The sequence below is a fragment of the Salvelinus alpinus genome, chromosome 12 (genome assembly GCF_045679555.1).
Source record: "Salvelinus alpinus chromosome 12, SLU_Salpinus.1, whole genome shotgun sequence".
Lineage (NCBI taxonomy): Eukaryota > Metazoa > Chordata > Actinopteri > Salmoniformes > Salmonidae > Salvelinus > Salvelinus alpinus.
Window position 1 is genome coordinate 6,521,479 of NC_092097.1, and position 21,130 is coordinate 6,542,608.

Genomic DNA, 21,130 nt, shown 5'->3' on the forward strand with positions numbered 1-21,130 from the left:
CAAGGCTTACTATGGTCTGAATGGTCTGTTATTGTTTCCCAAGCTTTGTATAAATCTATTTCCCTAGTTGGGGTTAATTGTGTGGCATTCTGTCTCAGCGATAAGGGCATCCTTTTCTAAAAAACGGGAGGATGGATAAGATCTTTCGTCTATATACCGGCAGTGCCAGCCAGCTATCCAGTAGGGTTAGGAACAGTTTTCTAGTAGCATGGCGTAGGGAACAAAAACATGAAGCGGGTTTAACTTATTTAGGAAAACGGCCCTAATGTTTGAAACATGCATCATGTTGTCATGTGTTTATTTTCACAAGCTATAACACACAATACTTTACATACAGCAGGTTTTTAGAGAGCCAGAGTTCGGCCTCACTGTTCGAATTTTTGCCCTGGAAAGAGACATTGTCGACACTGGAATCTTCCTCGCCTGCTATCCAATCAGCCAGCTATATACAGCCAGGCAGCCGATTCCCCATCCCTCAACTGTAGGGTCTAGTTTACATTGCATTTTCCTTATTTTGTGGAATTGTTTTGAGTTTTTAACCTTTTTTTAAATTGTAGTAACAGCAGTGGTGTAAAGTACTTTTCAAGTAAAAATATCTTAAAAGTACTACTTAAGTAGTTCTTGGGGGTATGTACTTTATTTATATTTTTAACTACCTTTACTACACACAAAATAATGCCACTTTTTACTCCATACATTGTCATTGACACCAAAACAGTGCTTGTTACAATTCCAATGCTTAACAGGACAGGAAAATGGTCCAATTCACGCATTTTATCAACAGAACATCCCTACTGCCTGATTTTTAGATTTTTTTTTATTATTATTTTTTGCCTCCAGAAACACAAATGAGCATACAAGTATGTTTAAGCATACATGACTGTTGGTAGTGTGTTGCCATACCTTTTTTATCCCCAGGCGCAGCAGTAGCTCACACACTAAAGATGAAGTTGCAGCAGCCCTGGCTGTCTGTCCAGACTAGCGGTACCGCTGTTTATGTCCATGTCACCTCCCTCAGAACCAGTGAATATCTCCAGGTTCTTACAGTGGGGCATCAGCATAATCTATAGAGTGCAGAACAGTACAGGATATGGAATTGGGTTTAGTATGGAGTTGAAGTCTCAAAATTCTAAAAGCCTTAGACATAGGTAAAAGGTAAACAAATGTAGGGCACTGGAGTTTGAGGAAAGGTTGAGCGATACATGTATGTGCTAAGTTGTGTATGCAAGGCATAAGAAGACTTGGTGATTCACTGGTCCAAACCTGGCGTCCTCTCAGTCGCAATGAGGTAGAAGCCTGACTCCACCTGGTCAAGCCGTGTTATCTCTACAGACACTGACCTGTCTCCTGAGAACAACCGGAGTGAGAGAAAGGAAAATAAGATGTCAGAAAATGTCCGAGTTTTAACGTCGCATTCAAGGTAACAGTCCATTTCAAGACTGCTGTGGCTGTATCAAAGGAGGCAACTATGGATGACCATTTAGCTAAGTAAGTGCTAACACGACGTAGGACTGAACCGAGCTGCAGGGCGATTCCATGCCCGTCGATTTATTGCTACCATTCAGATTTTTTCAAACCACAACCAATGCTGCTCAAAGTGAAAAAAAACATACAAGTCTATGCACAAGGACTACTTTTAACAATTTCCAATCATTGGTTTGTTTAGCATGCATTTAAAAGGGGAAATATCGGAGTCTCAGCATCACTCCGTGATCATGGAATTGCCCAGTACCAATCCACGCCACTTGTCAGTCAGCATGGCTCAGAATTTATCCGGCTTGCTGTCCTTACATGCCCAACCCACCTCATGGAGAGCTATCCTCCTATAGGTTTTCACTTCATCCCTTACCTACACTACTCATTGCTGTGCATTAGCTAGGTTTCTATCCAATTGGTGAGCAGATTTTCATGAAAATATTCAAAAATCTGCATTAAGAAAATCTGCATATTTTCCCACCAGTGGTATGTTTCCACCAAACTGATGAGGTAGTGCAAACAAAATGTACTTTTTTTTGCTTAAGTTTTCAGTGTACCGAATAAAAATGGAATGTTCAATGTGTTTCCATCTCATTGTCAACTGGAACGATTGTAACAAAACTACCTGTTGCCTGTGCCTACTCTGGTCTTGGCAGGTGCGCTCTAGCCAACAGCTTGCAGAAAGGCCTACAGTGCGAGGTAGGTTAGTCTATATGATGAGATTATTATGGATAATATTTGTCAAACGGCATCAAATCATCGATCATCATGTCACCAGATAAGACCCTCGACATTTATTCGAAAGGAGCATCAAACTCATACCGAGCACTTTCACCATCTAGTGAAATCATTTATTTCTATTTTATTTCACCTTTATTTATTTAGAACTCATAATTTGTTTAGTCTGGAGCCTAATGAACTGCATGGTTTCCGAGAGTCGTAAGTGGGAGGACCACACACACCATTTCATCTCACTGACTCCCAAGTTTACTTCGATATGATGGTTATTATATAAAATACATTTTTACAGACACAAATGTCCCACCATACAGTATAGAACCATCTTTCTAACCAATAGACAGAAGCTGGTCATCCTCTCTGTGACAAATGTCCTGTGCACAATGTCTTCATACAGCATCAAAGAAGTTGGAGGAACTCCTCAGTATCACGAATGATTAAGTCACGGGATCATTGGTGGATGACATGGTTACCTACAGGAAGTCCCCAGAGTGCTGTGCATAGAGGAAAGCCAAGGTACCCTACTTGCAACAGAATGGACTCCTGTATCTCATGTCTGTCAGCTGAGCAGTAGAACAACTTCGAATTCTCTGAGACGTATGCGGTTAGCAGTTTACAATATTGGCCATCATTTGATTCACAGTCCTGACGCCTGTTGCTCCCCCTTCTCAATCACTGACCTCTTCCCCAGTGATGGTCTTCCCTGTCTGTTCTCAGCCTCCCTCTCCCCCTCTGCTGCCACCCAGTCATGCAAATCCTCCTCTACTAAGCCCCTCCTCGACTTAGGTACAATGCTCTTAGTTAAACCAGAGTTGTATAGAAAATGAAATCACCTTGGCTTTGGTTAAACCACATGGTTAAGCATTTAGCTAGATAGCTAACATTAAACCTCACTTGCCCTTATCAATAGCCTGCTTTTAATAACAGAAGAACAAATAGCTACTTCAATTTCAATAATTGCAATCCATAGTTGATTAGCTAGCTAGTTGGTTAGCTAGTTTCTCTACTGGAAAACTATCAAACTTACCTCTTATTGTCAGCCATCATTCACCAGCGTTGGCTGTTTGCCCAACATTTGTGTACAAGGCGTCACTTTCAATCGCCAGAGAGGTGACGTCCGCATGTCTTTCGACTCTAGTCACTGGAAAAGCCACTCGATCTTCATTCCTGGCATTCCCTTAGGGGTAGTGGTGGCCACGTCAGATGCGTCACTCACGGGCTGGGGTGCAGTGCATGAGGGAAATGAAGGAAACGGAGTATGGACCTCATCTCCATATTGCTCACATAAATTACCTTGAATTGCTGACAGTACTTCTTTCAATGAAAAACCGCTCAAGCCCTTCAGATTTGTCACGTCTTGATCAGAATGGACAAATACGACTGTAGTGGCGTACATCAACAGCCAGGGTAGCACTCGCTTGCTGTGCTTACAGGACTCATCCGTCAGGATTATTCTGCTGAGCAGAGCACGCCTACTGTCTCTACATGCGACCCATGTCTCTCGGGCATACTGGAGGGCATTGGGAGGCAGACTTATTGTCCAGATAGGGAATCCCCATCAGAGGGGATTGGAGACTCCTTCCTTAAGTGGTGAAACAGATCTGGTAGAGATACGGTCAAAGCATTCTGCAGTATCTCCTTTGCATATCAACAAAACATGCACTGCTCATTGTTCTTTGCGAGAGACGCGCTAGCACACCCTTGGCCGAGGATTTTACTTCACGCTTTTCCTCAGCCTCGTACTCCCCACTCTGGCCAGAGTGAGGAAGAAGGCTCATCTCTCATCTTGGTAGCCCTTCCATGGCAAGGCAAGCTCTGGATAGACCGAGATCATTTCTCCTGCTATACGGTGAGCCTTGGCAACTCCCGTTAGAGGGCTCTGCTGCCCAAGTGAACAGAGCAATTACAAATTTGTATTTGTATTTTTAAACCTTACCCGGAAGCCATGGTCCTCTGGGCCTGGCCCGTGAGAGGTTAAATCTGGATGTGACAGGCTCTGCCTTCTCGGGATCATAGACTATCCAGAGTGCTAGGGCCCCTTCTACATGCTCACTGTACGGAAATAAGTGATGCATTTTCGAGCAAGCTCGTGTGACTGAAAAGGGGTTCATTCCTTACCAATGCTCTGTATGCAAGGTTGTATGCTTTCTGCAGGACCTTTTGGACAGAGGGAAGGCTTTCTTCACTGTCAAGGTCTATCTCGGGCCTGTCATGTAAGCTTTCGGCAGAGAAATCGGTGGGTTCCCCCCCCCCCCCCCGTAATGTTTCATGAAGGGGGCAGTTGTCCCAAGCATTTAGTCCCATCATGGGATTTGTCAATTGTGCTTGAGGCTATTTTCACAGCTGGCTTTTTTCGAAGCTGCTTGGAGAGCGTGGCGATGAAATATCTCTCCATTTTAAGCACTGCTCTGCTGGGCCCAACGTGACATCCATAATTTGAGCACTGTCAGTTCACCCATCTCGTGTCTAGCAGTTCGCCCAGGGCTTTTCCAAGGTTACGTATTTGCCCAACCCCGCCTTTTATGCCTAAGGTTAGCAGCAATTACAATTGTCTCGCCTTGGAGCTTGTGGCATTCCACCCGCCGCCTTTTCTTTTCTGTGTCCAGTACGCTCATTGCGCATATACTTGGATAGGATGAGAGCTTCGCACAAGTGTGTCCAACTCTTGGTCCTGGGCACCTCCCTTTTCTCGTCAAATTGTCACATTGCATTGTGAAAGGTAATATATTGGCCTATAATAGCAAGGGGTTCCTGCCTCCGCAGGGCCTAAAGGCTCACTCCACCAGGGGTATGGCACTGTTCAAGGTCATCTCCTTACAGGATATTTGCGATGCGGCTTGTTGGGCATCCCCTGTTACTTTCAAGGTTCTGACCGACTAGACTGCCCACTGCATCCTTTTGTTGGAGCACACTGTCCTCCCGTGTCGAGCCTCTGAGGGTTGATAACTTGCCTGGGACTACCTGGCTTCGAGCTCATGTGCGATCCGAGAGTTGGCCATATCCCACCATAAGATGTTGAAAAACACAAAATTGAAAGAACTTAAGGTTACTGGGCATAACTCTGATTCTCTGATCCTATGAGTGAGACATATCACCGCATTCCCCTACTCGCAAGAGTGCTGAGGAAGTTTGGTTTGCTCGAGATGATCAGAGGGCGGGCGAGTAGCTCTAAGTATGAAGGTAGGTTCTTCCTCATTCGCCACTCGACCTGTCTCCGACAGACGTGTATGATTTGGTTCTTCAAGCTACTTAGGAGATTCTGGTGAATCCCGCTGTAAGATGTCTCACTCCTAATGTAAGAGAACCGGGGTCACTCGTATAGACCTTAAGTTTTTCTTTGGAGAACAGTTCAAAGTGAATAATCTCGAGACCCCGCCGTAATTCCGTTACCGTGGAATTGCAACGCGCTCTCTCACTTTCAGTTTGGCTGTTAATACAACAGTATGCCAACTGCTGGGTTATTGTGTACAGATCCAATATTTCATGTAAGTACGTAATTCTATTGTTCATTTAAGCAGGCTGATTTTCTTCGCATTCCTGTGCAGGCCGCAGCCTGGTCCGTCTGAGCATCGGCAACATGAGGTGGTTGTATTGATATGTATTAGTCTGCCAGTTATACTTGTGGTTTCACCATCTTTCTTTCTTGCAGGGGCTCCAGGTCCAGTCAAGTTTCTGACGAGAATGGTCGGAAAAGCGCGGGGTCACATTCCGAGAACAGACAGTGAGTCCTTTCTTTTTCTCTCTCTCTCTCTCGCGCTATCGCTCTCAAGGGGTTCACTATTTCACATGGCCTTGCATGAAAACCTGCCTGCCCTTTCCCATTCCATACTAACGTTGACATTTTACCACCTCAAGTTGCCAATTCTGTCTCAGACCCTCCACCAACTAAAAGTTAAGTATCTCCGAAGTCAACGTTTTCTCTCCTGTAACAAATCCTGATTTAAAAAAATAAATATATAATAATAATTCCCAGCAGATCAGCCTAGTCTGTGATCCACCACTGTCAGAGGGAACAGCTTTTCTGAAAAGCCCCTCTCCGGCTTTAGCATCACAATCGACTGCAGCTCAGAGCCCAGGGGGCGTGTGTGACAGGCAGCCCGCTGCTCCTCTTCCTCTACCTCTACCTGAGAGGACATAGGGATCATAGTCAAAAGAGATGGGAGAGGAGGGGACGGCCTCCTTGCATGGCTGCACATTCTTGTCCCCAGACTTGGCTCAGAGAGAGTCTCCTCACCCACTCACCCGTCCATTATTCTTCATCCAGGGAGCCCCGTTCTGAGCTTCCCATCTTAACCACGCTCTGTGATCCATCCTCTTCTCTTTTTTAAGGTGTGATTTTGGGGGTGATTCTCTGTGCGGTAGAGAGCGGAGTTCTTTTTTAATTTTAGGACTCGACACTGTAAACAAGTTTAATTGTGACAAGGTTGTTTTGACTTTCGACAACCTCTCCTCCATCATTAGCATACTCTAACTCTGGTACTCCTCTTCTTATCGTCTCCTCCTCTGTTCTCCTCCGCCAGACTGCTCTGTGAACTGGAGCCCGTTGGGGAAGCATGCCATCCATGGGGTGAACAATACCACATTTCGGCCACCTCTCCTGTGACAGCCAGGCTGCCGTGGTGGTCCACTGGACGACCAGCCCTATTCGGGCATGAACCTGACGCATTTTAAATTCTTCCATGCTGATAAGTCATGATACAGACTAGAGATCAACGGGCAAAATCGAACCCAGTGTCTTGAGGTTAGATTTGAGCAGTCACTCCTAGTGAGCGGAAATCCGTATCCAGAAGTCAGTGGTTGACCTACTTTGAAACGTTTCTACCCGGATTGTTTTGGGGTAGATCATATTACAGTCTGGGCGACACTAACATTTTAAAACCTCGGCATGTGTGCTGGAAGACACGTGTGCTCTTCCTACACCTGGTTGCACACAGGAGTCGTTTGTTTATCTTCAGTATCTCAGGCCAAAGAGTCATTTTGTAGAGGTAAGAGGTTTTGGAACAGGAGAGAAGAGGGTAAAGAAAGCACTCATCTTCAAAGCCCCGTGCTGTGTTGTTGGGCTTGTCCTGATCAAGGACGCAGGGCAGTTTACCTTCCCCCAGTAGGCTTACTCTGCTACCCTCTCTGACAGCTCACAGATCTGAGGGAAGGGAGGAGGAGAGGGATCCAGATCCCACACAACAACGCTGTGCATATGTTTGAAGAAGTGTGTGTGTGTAAGCACTGTGTGTGGTTGTCTTAAGTGTCTCTGTTTGCATGCTATATATATGTGTGTGTGTGTGTGTGACAGAGAGAGCAAGACTGAGAAAAGGGAGGCTTCCTCTTCCGTCAACTGAGGCACTACTGAAGCCATGGCTGATCCTCAGGACAATGTAGCCTGTTATTCTCCAGGGGTTAAGCCCTAGGACAGGGGCACCACTGCTCAGGTAGAGGGTTAAAGAAAGAAGCAGGAAAAATAAACGGAGAGGGGGGGGGGCTCTTTCCTACTTTGAATCAAGTAGTTAGAAAGCTGAAGCTACCGACGCCGGGGGGGGGGGGGAAACACGCCGGAAGCACAGCCCAACCTGTCTGACAGCTTTTTCCTTCCAGTTTTTCCCCTCTCCTCTGTGTCTGACGTGTTGACGGTGAGGCTGCTGATATCTGTGTGGCGGTAGAAGAGGTAAAGGATGGAGTGGATGAGGTGGCACGTCACCACCACCACCACAAAGAGGAGGCTCTTTCGAGGCCCTTCGGAAGTCTTGCACACACACAGTCTCCCGCTCCCCACAGTGGTAATAGAAGCCACAGGGAATGTGTGTTTTCTGCCTCGGCCGATGCCTCGGACTGATAAGGTAGAAGTGTAATTAACGTGGGAGGTGCGCTGGCACACTTTGAAGGGCACGGGAATACTTCCTTGGCACGCAGACACCCTCCCTCTTGTCCTCTGCATACCTGGGTTCAAATACTATTAAAACATATATTTCAAATGCTTAGCTGTGCTTGCTTGAGCTTGCCTGTTGCTATGAATAAATAGAAGTCCTAAAAGTGCAAATCCTGCCCACCTGGTACTCCAGAAAGGCTAAAACAAACACAAAGTATTTGAAAGATTTCAAATGGTCTTTGAACCCAGGTGTGGTCCTCTGCCAGGGCACAGCCCCTCTCTTCTGCCAGCTCAAATTATGGTCTCTCATAAAAACATGTTTGGTACTATGCCCTTACCTCAAGCGTGTGTGAGTGTAACTAGCTAATGTGTGTGGACTCCTACTAACTTCACAAACAACATCCGCTTCATGATTAGGATTTAACATTTTTTCCTCACAATATTTGTACTTTGGTCATGTTTTGGCCATGTTTTTATTCATTGTTTTGGGCCCCAGTTAAAATTATTTGTGCTTTATGGAAGTTACCCTAGAAATGAAATTATAGTTGCTAACGGTAGAGGACATATTGTGACCTTGGGTTTTATCTGACATGTTTGGTTAAAAAATGTGTTATTCACATAGTTGCTCTTTTTAGATGGTCCTTTACATGTGAGACAGTGAGCTCCTAAAGTATTGGGCCAGTGACACCATTTTTTGTTGTTTTGGCTCTGTAATCCAGGACTTTGGATTTGAAATGATACAATGACTGAGCTGAAGTGCAGCCTGTCAGCTTTCATTTTAGGGTATTTTCATTCATATCGGGTGAACTGTTGAGAAATTACAGCACTTTTTGTACATAGTCCCTCCATTTTAGGGAACCTATATATATATATATATACACACACACAGTTGAAGTCGGAAGTTTACATACACTTATGTTGGAGTCATTAAGTCTTGTTTTTTCAACCACTTAACAAACTATAGTTTTGACAAGTCGGTTAGGACATCTACTTTGTGTATGATACAAGTAGTTTTTCCAACAATTGTTTACAGACAGATTATTTAACCTCTCTAGGGTACGTGGGACGGTAGCGTCCCACCCCGTCAACAGCCAGTGAAACTGCAGGGCGCCAAATTCAAAACAACAGAAATCCCATAATTAAAATTCCTCAAACATACATGTATTTTACACCATTTTAAAGATACACTTGTTGTAAATCCAGCCACAGTGTCTGATTTCAAAAAGGCTTTACGACGAAAGCAAACCAAACAATTACGTTAGGTGAGTGCCTATTCACAGAATAACACAGCCATTTTTCCAGCCAAAGAGAGGATTCACATAAAACAGAAATATAGATAAAATTAATCACTAACCTTTGATCTTCATCAGATGACACTCATAGGACTTCATGTTACACAATACATGTATGTTTTGTTCGGTAAAGTTCATATTATATCCAAAAATCTGAGTTTACATTGGCACGTTACATTCAGTAGTTCCAAAACATCTGATTTTGCAGAGAGCCACATCAATTTACAGAAATACTCATTATAAATGTTGATGAAAATACAAGTGTTATGCATGGAACTTTAGATGCACTTCTCCTTAATGCAACCGCTGTGTCAGATTTCAAAAAAGATTTACGGAAAAAGCAAACCATGCAATAATCTGAGGTCGGCGCTCAGAGTCCAATCAAGACAAAAATATATCCGCCATATTGTGCAGTCAACAGAAGTCAGAAATAACATTTAAACATTCACTTACCTTTGATCTTCATCAGAATGCATTCCCAGGAATCCCAGTTCCACAATAAATGTTTGTTTTTTTCGATAATGTCCATTTATGTCCAAATTCCTCCTTGTTGTTCTAGCGTTCAGTACACTTTCCAAACTCACGACACGCGTGCAAGTCCAGCGGAAAGTACGGACGAAGAGTTAAAGTTATATTACAGTCTGTAAAAACATGACAAACGAAGTATTGAATCAATCTTTAGGATGTTTTTAACATAATTCTTCAATGATGTTCCAACCGGAGAATTCAGAAGTGCGATGGAACAGAGCTCGCTCTCACATGAACGCGCATGGTCAGCGCATGTTCAGCTCATGGTAGACCTTACTCAATCCCCTCTCATTTGGCCCCACTTCAAAGTAGACGCATCAGACAAGGCTCTAAAGACTGTTGACATCTAGAGGACGCCTTAGGAAGTGCAACATGACCAATATCCCCCTGTATCTTCAATAGGGGCTGAGTTGAAAATCGACCAACCTCAGATTTCCCACTTCCTGGTTGGATTTCTTCTCAGGTTTTTGCATGCCATATGAGTTCTGTTATACTCACTGACATCATACAAACAGTTTTAGAAACTTCAGAGTGTTTTCTATCCAAATCTATTAATAATATGCATATTCTAGCTTTTATGGCTGAGTAGCAGGCTGTTTACTCTGGGCACGCTTTTCATCCGGACGTGAAAATATGCCCCCTACCCAAAGAAGTTAACTTATAACTCACTGTATTACAATACCAGTGGGTCAGAAGTTTACATACAACAATTTGACGGTGCCTTTTAAACAGCTTGGAAAATGATGTCATGGCTTTAGAAGCTTCTGATAGGCTAATTGACATCATTTGAGTCAATTGGAGGTGTACCTGTGGATGTATTTCAAGGCCTACCTTCAAACTCGGTGCCTCTTTGCTTGACATCATGAGAAAATCAAAAGAATTCAGCCAAGACCTCAGAAAAAATTATTGTAGACCTCCACGTCTGGTTCATCCTTGGGAGCAATTTCCAAACGCAATTTCCGAACGTACCACGTTTCATCTGTACAAACAATAGTACGCATGTATAAACACCATGGGACCACGCAGCTGTCATACCGCTCAGGAAGGAGAAGCGTTCTGTCTACTAGAGATGAACGTACTTTGGTGCGAAAAGTGCAAATCAATCCCAGAACAACAGCAAAGGACCTTGTGAAAATGCTGGAGGAAACTGATATGAAAGTATCTACCAAGTATCCACCAAGACTCTTCCTAGAGCTGGCCGCCCAGCCAAACTGTGCAATCAGGGGAGAAGGGTCTTGGTCAGGGAGGAGACCAAGAACCCCATGGTCAATCTGACAGGGCTCCAGAGTTGCTCTGTGGAGATGGGAGAACCTTCCAGAAGGACAACCATCTCTGCAGCACTCCATCAATCAGGCCTTTATGGTAGAGTGGGCAGACGAAAGCCACTCCTCAGTAAAAGGCACATGACAGCCCGCACACAGCCAAGACAACGCAGAAGTGGCTTCGGGACTAGTCTCTGAATGTCCTTGAGTGACCCAGCCAGAGCCCGGACTTGAACCGATCGAGCATCTCTGGAGAGACTTGAAAATAGCTGTGTAGCGACTCTCCCAATCCAACCTGACAGAGCTTGAGAGGATCTGCAGAGAAGAATGGGAGTAACTCCCCAAATACAGGTGTGCCAAGATTGTAGCTTCATATCCAAGAGGACTCAAGGCTGTAATCGCTGCCAAATGTGCTTCAACAAAGTACTGAGTGAAGGGTCTGAATACTTATATAAATGTGATATTTCCATTTTTCTACATTTCTAAAAAACGGTTTTTACTTTGTCATTATGGGTTATTGTGTGTAGATTGACAATGTTAGACGATTTAATAAATTTTAGAATAAGGCTGTAACGTAACCAAATGTGGAAAAAGTGAAGGGTTCTGAATACTTTCCGAATGCACTGTTACTTCTGTCCCTGTTCTCGCCTAGTAAGCTATAGGCCTACTAAAATGCAATTTTGCTTTTATTGGAATAGAAACACCATAATATGAATCAAATGAATTAAGCTAAAATATCAGATACTTATTAAGTAATAAAGGCCAGGATTGGCTTCTTTTCATAAATGATGTGTGCAAAGAAGCATGCACCAAGACAGAAAAACACACGCGTGAAAGCTTAATTACATAAAGGAGTGTAAGAGGGACTATAGCCATATCGACAAGAGAATGGACCGGGAATTGAAATGACCGATTGTCGGCCTTTGACCGTACAAATATTTTCGATTATATTCTGCCCATATTCCTATTTTTGAAGGACTTGTATTAACAGATGTTTTAGGTACAGTGAGCTACAGGCCTACATAGGCAAGTGTCAAATGCATTTTGTTATAGAAACACAAATTCATTAATATTATGGAAACACCATAATATTCATCAATTCAGCTAAAATATCAGAAATATATCTTAAAGGCCAGGATCCGCTTTCTTTTCGTCAAGGAAAAAGGGAATACGTAATTGAACGGCAGCGGTCAAATGATGTAGTAGATCGAGTAGATGTGCTCAACGATACCCTCTGGTGGTGTGAACAAGCATTAACGGTAAGCACATAAGGTACAACAGCCTACCACACGCTATACTGCTGTATGACTCAACTTTTAATTGAGGAACTTCTGTACGTGATACGTGGGGGATAGTGTCATGGGTGTGTTAGTGGTGATATGCTGTCATCTGACATGGGTGCATTTTTGTCACCGATTGAACGTGCATGTTTCTATTCAGGTATTGAACGCGTGTATTGTCTGTGTGTGTGTTATTCTGTCCAGGTATTGAGCATGTGAAGGGCTTCAGAGTATACCTAGAGGATAAGAACCCAGAGGGCAAACAGTGTCAACACATGATCCTCAAAGACCCACGACCGCTCAACTTCTCCTACAAGACTGTGGTAAGTCACACCGCAGACTCGGCTAACAGGGATTTTTTTCTTCCATGCACCTGGAAGTAAGGTGTGCGAATGAGCTTAGCTCAAGTCTTACCAAGTTATGTGTTTGGGTGCCGTAGCCGTTCAAAGAATTGATGACCGAAAAACACATCCATTTTGACGGCTGATAATACATCGAAGCGATACTTAATTTGTGAGTGCTGGCTGACTTTTACCCTGAAGTATGCGCTGTTATTCCTTGACAGAAGATGAGCTCACAGCCCTTCCCTGGCCTGGCCTTTGAGACAGATTACATGGTCCGTGTTGTTCCCTTCCCCACCGTCATGAACGACAGCTTCTTCCCCCCGTCCTTCCTGCGCACAAACTGTAAGTGGAATGCAGCTCAAACTGCAGGGGCCCTAGTTGTAGGCTGGAACTAGAACTCAGAGTTAAGTCACTACCACCAACTTGGAATATCAATACAGCCAAGACAGGAGTTTTTCTTGACCTGATCTGGAGGAAAACTCTTGGCCCCATTTGATAACGTTGTAGCGAACAGTAATAGTATTATAACTGTTGTTGAAGACTCCTTTTGTCTTTGTTTTCAGCCTGTGAAGTTCTACTGGGCCCAGACAACCTGGTCTGCAAACCATGTAAGTTATCAAGTTTCCCATATCTGTTTGCTACTACTGTAATTACTCTCGTAACAGCGTTGTGTTAACATGTAACATAGTAATATGATGTCCTAATTGTTTTGTAATTGAGTTGAGTGACCGCTACTGTTTATTGAAGTAATGTTGTGAAAGAATTGTGAAAAATAATGATTATGGATGAAACCACCAGAAATTCCTATATCTGCCCATTTGGTCCTATACATGGATTAATATCTCTCTGTCTCTGTGTGTGTCTCTGTCTGGTGGTTGTGGCCCAGTCTGGAAGCCCAAGACTCTCAACATCTCCCAGCTGGGCTCCAACCTCCATGTTGTCTTCGACCATGCCCCCCTCCACCTTCGGCTTCACCGTCTACTACCTGTACTACAAACTACGACAGGAGGGACCATTCAGGCTTAAACGCTGCAAACCAGTAAGAGCATGATTACATTCCCTGATTTTGGCCACATCGTTTTTACTGGTAAGGCGTCGCTAAGAAGTGCTGCAAGCGTGCCCCAAAGTCCATATAATCTCATTCATTATTATCTAATAGGTCAAATCATGAGATAAGCACTCTCACTCTGAGACATTTATGGAACACTGGCCCTGTAGTCTGCTTCTAATGTGTTTCCCAGACATTGAGGAGGGTGTAGTACGGTTATGGTATGTTGACGTGTCTTGTCCCCGGCCTCTTTCTACCGGGCCTCTCTCTGACATCCCATAACCTCCTGGGACACGTCATGTTCGACTATCCTACTTTCACTGTCAGTCAGTCAGTGACAATCAGAATTAAATCATTTCAATACGTGGACCCGTGCTTGTTTAGGTTTACCTGTTGAAAAGTCTGAAAGGTGCAAACCCTGTCCATCTGGCTGGCAAAAGCAAACCCTGTCCCTCTGGCTGGCAAAAGCACAACCCTGTCCCTCTGGCTGGCAAAAGCAAATCACATTTGAAAGGACGTGTTTGATCAGACCCACTGAGTTACTGAAGACATTCCAGCAGAAGCACAACTTCATTATTCAGGGCTCGAGGAGAGTCTCCTCTCTCACACACGTCTGCCAGAAACAGACAGCACTTTGTATCCAGGATGCATTGTTTTAGCTGTGGAGAGAAAGAGAAAAATCATATAATCTCCCCTGTTCCTCCTCCTGTCAGTCAAGTCTTGTAGCTGCTCTGCCCTACTTGTTCTGTCTTCGAACAATGATAAAAGCCAAAGCCCCCCTAGCTAGCTGTAGCTCTCATTCAGGTCCCCACTACTCTCTCATACTGTGTTTTAGAAACAGGACCTGCTTAGGTCATCGCCAATATGATTGGTTAAGAGGTGAAAAAAATGAACTATTATGATGTCAGTATTCCAAACCCTCAGTCAGAAAATGCATGAGACTCCTCAGCTCTGGGCATTGTATCGCTACAGAAACAGCATGATAATAATGCACCGTTCTCCTCTATTTTTTGCAAAGGAGTTCAATCTGCCCCATAACAACATGCGTTCTTCAAGATGTGATGCCAGGAACCTATGCGATTGAGGTAAAGAATGATTCTCATGGCGCTGGTTAAAAGCAGTGCACCCATGGGAAATAATAAGGTGCTATTGTGGACGCACCACTGATGTAAACCATGAAGAAACCCACTGAAGCAGCCCCAGCTGACATATATTTCCTTCCATATACATCTTTTGTCCTTCAGCTGAGAGATGACACCAACACTACCAGAAGACAGGCCCAGTACCATGCAGGCCAAGGTGAGCTGCCTGCTACTAGCTGACATCAGTCTTGCATCTGGACTGATACCCTCTTACTAAACTCGACATTACATCTACATAAGCCTGGATGACTGGGGAGTTGCCCAAGTCTGACCGGGTGTTTTATGTTCACTTTGCTGAGTAAAAGCACATTTATAGTTAATTGGAAATGTATTTGCTTGTTGTTTAAATGTGTCTTTTTTCTGTCTGTTGTCCCTCTCAGTCCACTCCCTTCGTGGGCAGGGCCTATCAGAGCCATGGCCATCACTGTCCCGCTAGCCATCCATGTCTGCCTTCGCTGACACTCTTCACTGTAATGTGCCGGAAGAAACAACAAGGCACTTTTCGTCATTCATAATAAGAAAAACATTTCACATTCAGGGCTCTATTTGCAGGTGGTCAGATGCCTAATTGCTCAAATGCAATTTTGACCTGTTAAAGCTGGCACTCTTCTATTTTCAAACCCTAGCACCAGGATTGGTAATTTACCAGTCTTGTCTTACCAGTCACTTGCGCTGGAGGTGGGATGGGTGGCAATATCTGAGGTGTGTCCATAAAAAACATGCGCCAAAGTGGTCCGATTTCAGTATACGCTGGTGGGGATATTTAAGACCAACCAAAATCTGGTCTCTAGCGGTAACGCGGTGGGTTATGGCGTGGATTTTGACAACGGAAGCGTAGCCTATCCAGCCATGACGTACAGTGCCCATATACACATGGAACGAGAGAGACGTGCATTTTGTGCCCATAAACCTCGTATTTAGAAACACAAACTGTTTTTTCACCATTTTTTTTGTTTTATTTGATTTTAAAGCATAGCCTCCCCTCTCAACTGAAGTCAGTTTTTTTTGTCATGCCCACTACATTCGCCAAGTAGTCAAGACTATCGATAAACGGTTTGGCTTGTGAGACTGCTTTGGAATAATTCTTCATCACCAAACTTGTATTAAAAGATCAAGTTTGGCAGCTGCAAAACAGTGAGCAGAACTTATCCCCTTTTTGTAGGCTATTACATTATTTTAGCCAGCTCCTGTTATTATTTTGGATGTATGTTAAAGAAATTAAAAATAATTAGGCTATATGCCCATCATGGAAGGAGAGATGAGCAGAATCTGGGTATTTAGATTTTCCCGTAACAATTGCTTGTTTTCCGTTTTCGTTTGATTAAGAAAACAAGCAGTTAGTAGGCTACTATAAAAAAATATGTCTTATCCTGTACATGAATTATCCAAGTAGCCTATCCATAAAGGTTTTCTAAATGGTCAAGTTGTGTGCCATTTTCGCCTAGATGCATCTTTCACTATTCACATAGGACTACCTGCAGTGCATACTCCAATTCGGCTTGGATCCATCCCATTTCCAAAGAGTGCCTCCTTGTTCCGTTACCAAAGATGTGCTCCTTCAAGCATAGGCTATAAACAAATGTCAGTCCTATAACGCCATGTCAGTTGTAGGCCCAGGCTACAGTATCTCTTGCGTATGACCCACGTCTACGCGCCTCACACATACAATAGAATTTAACGGGAGCCTAGTATTTTTATTTGAGGAGATGCCTATAATCGTTGAAGCCAATTACAACAATGTTGAATGTCCTACACTAGATGTTTTTAGTTTTCTACGTTGCTATCACTCGTTATTGTAGCCCGTGCTATTTAATAAGCCGTAGTAGCCGATCAATCCACAGTGGACTAGGATGAGAACACTCCTTGTGCCCCCAGCCCGATTGAAGTTGATGACAATGCAAATACCGTCAAATCCTACAGAACTAGAGACAAATGCATGCAGTATTAAGCCATGAAATGCCTTTGATTGGCCAAGCCCTCGCCACACCTACAAACTTGTTCATTCATCAAACCTAGCCCTTTCGCTCCACCGCCAGCTATTGTGCTCATAATAACGCCTCTAAAAATGGCAACAAATCGATTTTGTCTGTTCACTGAACTCTACCTTTAAAAAAAATCCGTATTCCAACATTTTACAAACATTGGTAGACGTTTAGTAGAAGAGGCCAATGCATTTCCCTTCACCTTTATTGTCTTCCTATTGTATTAATACTGTATATTGTGTTGTACCTATTGATCTGTGCAGAGAATATCTACTCCCATCTGGATCAGGAGAGCTCTGAGTCATCGTCTCTCACCACAGCTCTGAATGCAGACAGATCCTGGCCCCGGACGAAAGGTGTTTGTCTGCTACTCCACTAAGGACTGCCCCTGAACACCTCCGCTGTCCTCATACAGAGCTTCGCCTTCTTCCTCCAGGACTTCTGTGGCTGTGAGGTAGACACTAAACCTCCAAAATAATGTTCCTTCAAGCACACAACTTTGTAGCTAGGTTATGGCTCCAAGGGCTGGCTCCAAGGGCTGGCTCCAAGGGCTGGCTCCAAGGGCTGGCTCCAAGGGCTGGCTCCAAGGGCTGGCTCCAAGGGCTGGCTCCAAGGGCTGGCTCCAAGGGCTGGCTCCAAGGGCTGGCTCCAAGGGCTGGCTCCGGCCAGAATTGAACGTGATGGGGTTGGAAATGCAAATCAGGAGTGTGTTTTGTGCCACCTGCTGGTTGATCCCATGAAGTGTGTGACTTCATAGTTAAATTAGTAGTAGAAGCATATATTTTATAGGAACGGCTCAGTAATAGTCTCGTCCACCAGCCCGACGTGATGAGTTTAGCTCAGTAAATACTCAAAAATAGATTACTATTCTGTAATATTAATCAATAATAGTAGCGATGATGATGATGATAGTATACCATCGGGAATCTGACTACGTCTCTCTAAGTGGTTAGTCCTGCAGGTGATATTATCGTTTAACCTCGCCCCATTCCTCTGTTCCTATTTTTTTAATTCTAGGTGACTCTGGACCTGTGGGAGCACCTGCAGATCTGTAAGGAGGGCCAGATGTCCTGGCTGAGTCTGGCAGACAGATGAAGCTCACTACATCATCACTGTCTGCTCCAAGGGCCTCAAGAATTACTACATGCATGAAGAGCCGCAGGGGGAAATCACCAGCCAGAGGTGATTTGATATATTTTTGGGGGGAACTGATTGTTCTGATTTAATTTGTTTGAACAAATGAAAACCTAAAAGTGTCCAAAACATTGTCCAGACCTCTACTGAATTATCAGTACAACAACGGCAGTTACAACAGGTGTCCTTTTGGTTATGTTCAGTTGAATAAATGCATATACAGCCAGTACATGCATTTTAACAAACTATCAAGGATAAATGCAATAAAGTCACTGACTTACTCTGTCCATTGTTTCTTTTGGTGTAGGAGGAGGTGGAGCAGCAGCATTAAACGGAGCAGAGCTCTTCATCGTCGCAGTGGCCATGATTGGGGAGAAGCTCTGTGAGGCGCGCCAGAAAGACCAGGACCTGTCTCGCTTCATGGCCGTCTACTTCGACTACTCCCACGAGAGCCACGTCCCGGCCGTGCTCAGCCTCGCTCCCAAGTTCAAGCTCATGGATCAGCTCCCTCAGACGTTCGGCCGCCTCCACTCCCGCCACGCTCACGTATACCGAGACCGCGCGCCGCAGCCTGCTCAACATAGAGCAAGTAGGACCTACTTGCTCTATGTTGAGCAGGCTGCGGCGCGCGTCTCCGGTAAACGTGAGCGTGGCGGGAGTGGAGGCGGCCGAACATCTGAGGGAGCTGATCCATGAGCTTGAACTTGGGAGCGAGGCTCAGCACGGCCGGGACGTCGCTCTCGTGGGAGTAGTCGAAGTAGACGGCCATGAAGCGAGACAGGTCCTGGTCTTTCTGGCGCGCCTCACAGAGCTTCTCCCCAATCATGGCCACTGCGACGATGAAGAGCTCTGCTCCGTTTAATGCTGCTGCTCCACCTCCTCCTACACCAAAAGAAACAATGGACAGAGTAAGTCAGTGACTTTATTGCATTTATCCTTGATAGTTTGTTAAAATGCATGTACTGGCTGTATATGCATTTATTCAACTGAACATAACCAAAAGGACACCTGTTGTAACTGCCGTTGTTGTACTGATAATTCAGTAGAGGTCTGGACAATGTTTTGGACACTTTTGGTTTTCATTTGTCAAACAAATTAAATCAAACAATCATTCCCCCCAAAAATATATCAAATCACCTCTGGCTGGTGATTTCCCCCTGCGGCTCTTCTCCATGTAGTACTTGAGGCCCTTGGAGCAGACAGTGATGATGTAGTGAGCTTCATCTATCTGCCGACTCAGCCAGGACATCTGGCCCTCCTTACAGATCTGCAGGTGCTCCCACAGGTCCAGAGTCACCTAGAATTAAAAAAATAGGAACAGAGGAATGGGGCGAGGTTAAACTATAATATCACCTGCAGGACTAACCACTTAGAGAGACGTAGTCAGATTCCGATGGTATACTATCATCATCATCATCGTTACTATTATTGATTAATATTACAGAATAGTAATCTATTTTTGAGTATTTACTGAGCTAAACTCATCACGTCGGGCTGGTGGACGAGACTATTACTGAGCCGTTCCTATAAAATATATGCTTCTACTACTAATTTAACTATGAAGTCACACACTTCATGGGATCAACCAGCAGGTGGCACAAAACACACTCCTGATTTGCATTTCCAACCCCATCACATTCAATTCTCTGGCCGGAGCCAGCCCTTGGAGCCAGCCCTTGGAGCCAGCCCTTGGAGCCAGCCCTTGGAGCCAGCCCTTGGAGCCAGCCCTTGGAGCCAGCCCTTGGAGCCAGCCCTTGGAGCCAGCCCTTGGAGCCAGCCCTTGGAGCCAGCCCTTGGAGCCATAACCTAGCTACAAAGTTGTGTGCTTGAAGGAACATTATTTTGGAGGTTTAGTGTCTACCTCACAGCCACAGAAGTCCTGGAGGAAGAAGGCGAAGCTCTGTATGACAGCGAGGTGTTTGGGGCAGTCCTTAGTGGAGTAGCAGACAAACACCTTCGTCCGGGGCCAGGATCTGTCTGCATTCAGAGCTGTGGTGAGAGACGATGACTCAGAGCTCTCCTCATCCAGATGGGAGTAGATATTCTCTGCACAGATCAATAGGTACAACACAATATACAGTATTAATACAATAGGAAGACAATAAAGGTGAAGGGAAATGCATTGGCCTCTTCTACTAAACGTCTACCAATGTTTGTAAAATGTTGGAATACGGATTTTTTTTAAAGGTAGATTCAGTAAACAGACAAAATCGATTTGTTGCCATTTTAAGAGGCGTTATTATGAGCACAATAGCTGGCGGTGGAGCGAAAGGGCTAGGTTTGATGAATGAACAAGTTGTAGGTGTGGCGAGGGCTTGGCCAATCAAGGCATTTCATGGCTTAATACTGCATGCATTTGTCTCTAGTTCTGTAGGATTTGACGGTATTTGCATTGTCATCAACTTCAATCGGCTGGGGGCACGGAGTATTCTCATCCTAGTCCACTGTGGATTGATCGGCTACTACGGTTTATTAAATAGCACGGGCTACAATAACGAGTGATAGCAACAGTAAAAAACTAAAAACATCTAGTGTTGACATTCAACATTGTTGTAATTGGCTTCAACGATTATAGGCATCTCCTCAAATAAAAATACTAGGCTCCCGTAAATTCTATTGTATGTGTGAGGCACGTAACGTGGTTAATATGCAAGAGATACTGTAGCCTGGGCCTACAACTGACATGGCGTTATAGGACTGACATTTGTTTATAGCCTATGTTTGAAGGAGCACATCTTTGGTAACGGAACAAGGAGGCACTCTTTGGAAATGGGATGGATCCAAGCCGAATTGGAGTATGCACTGCAGGTAGTCCTATGTGAATAGTGAAAAAGCATGTAGGCAAAAGCCACACAACTTGACCATTTAGAAAACCTTTATGGATAGGCTACTTGGATAATTCATGTACAGGATAAGACATATTTTTTTATAGTAGCCTACTAACTGCTTGTTTTCTTAATCAAACGAAAACGGAAAACAAGCAATTGTTACGGGAAAATCTAAATACCAGATTCTCTCATCTCTCCTTCCATGATGGGCATATA

At 44.3% G+C, this 21,130-nt stretch overlaps 2 protein-coding genes and 1 pseudogene across 2 annotated transcripts in view; 2 read left to right on the forward strand and 1 right to left on the reverse strand.

The window, feature by feature from the left end:
• LOC139536497 (V-type proton ATPase subunit S1-like protein) overlaps positions 1 to 21,130 on the forward strand; it is a gene marked incomplete at its 5' end in the record, with an annotated part of 159,742 nt that overhangs the window by 22,140 nt on the left and 116,472 nt on the right. The window lies entirely within an intron of this gene.
• On the forward strand, positions 5,358 to 18,679 carry LOC139536483 (interleukin-17 receptor D-like; annotated as a pseudogene).
• Positions 18,683 to 21,130, reverse strand: part of LOC139536484 (interleukin-17 receptor D-like) — a 41,429-nt gene continuing 38,981 nt past the window's right edge. Inside the window, exons 11-14 of the mRNA XM_071337041.1 lie at positions 19,948 to 20,132; positions 19,224 to 19,383; positions 18,730 to 18,968; positions 18,683 to 18,691 (exon numbers count right to left, since the gene is read on the reverse strand). Of these exons, the coding sequence (XP_071193142.1) occupies positions 18,683 to 18,691; positions 18,730 to 18,968; positions 19,224 to 19,383; positions 19,948 to 20,132 (593 nt within the window). The remainder of the gene's footprint in view (positions 18,692 to 18,729; positions 18,969 to 19,223; positions 19,384 to 19,947; positions 20,133 to 21,130) is intronic.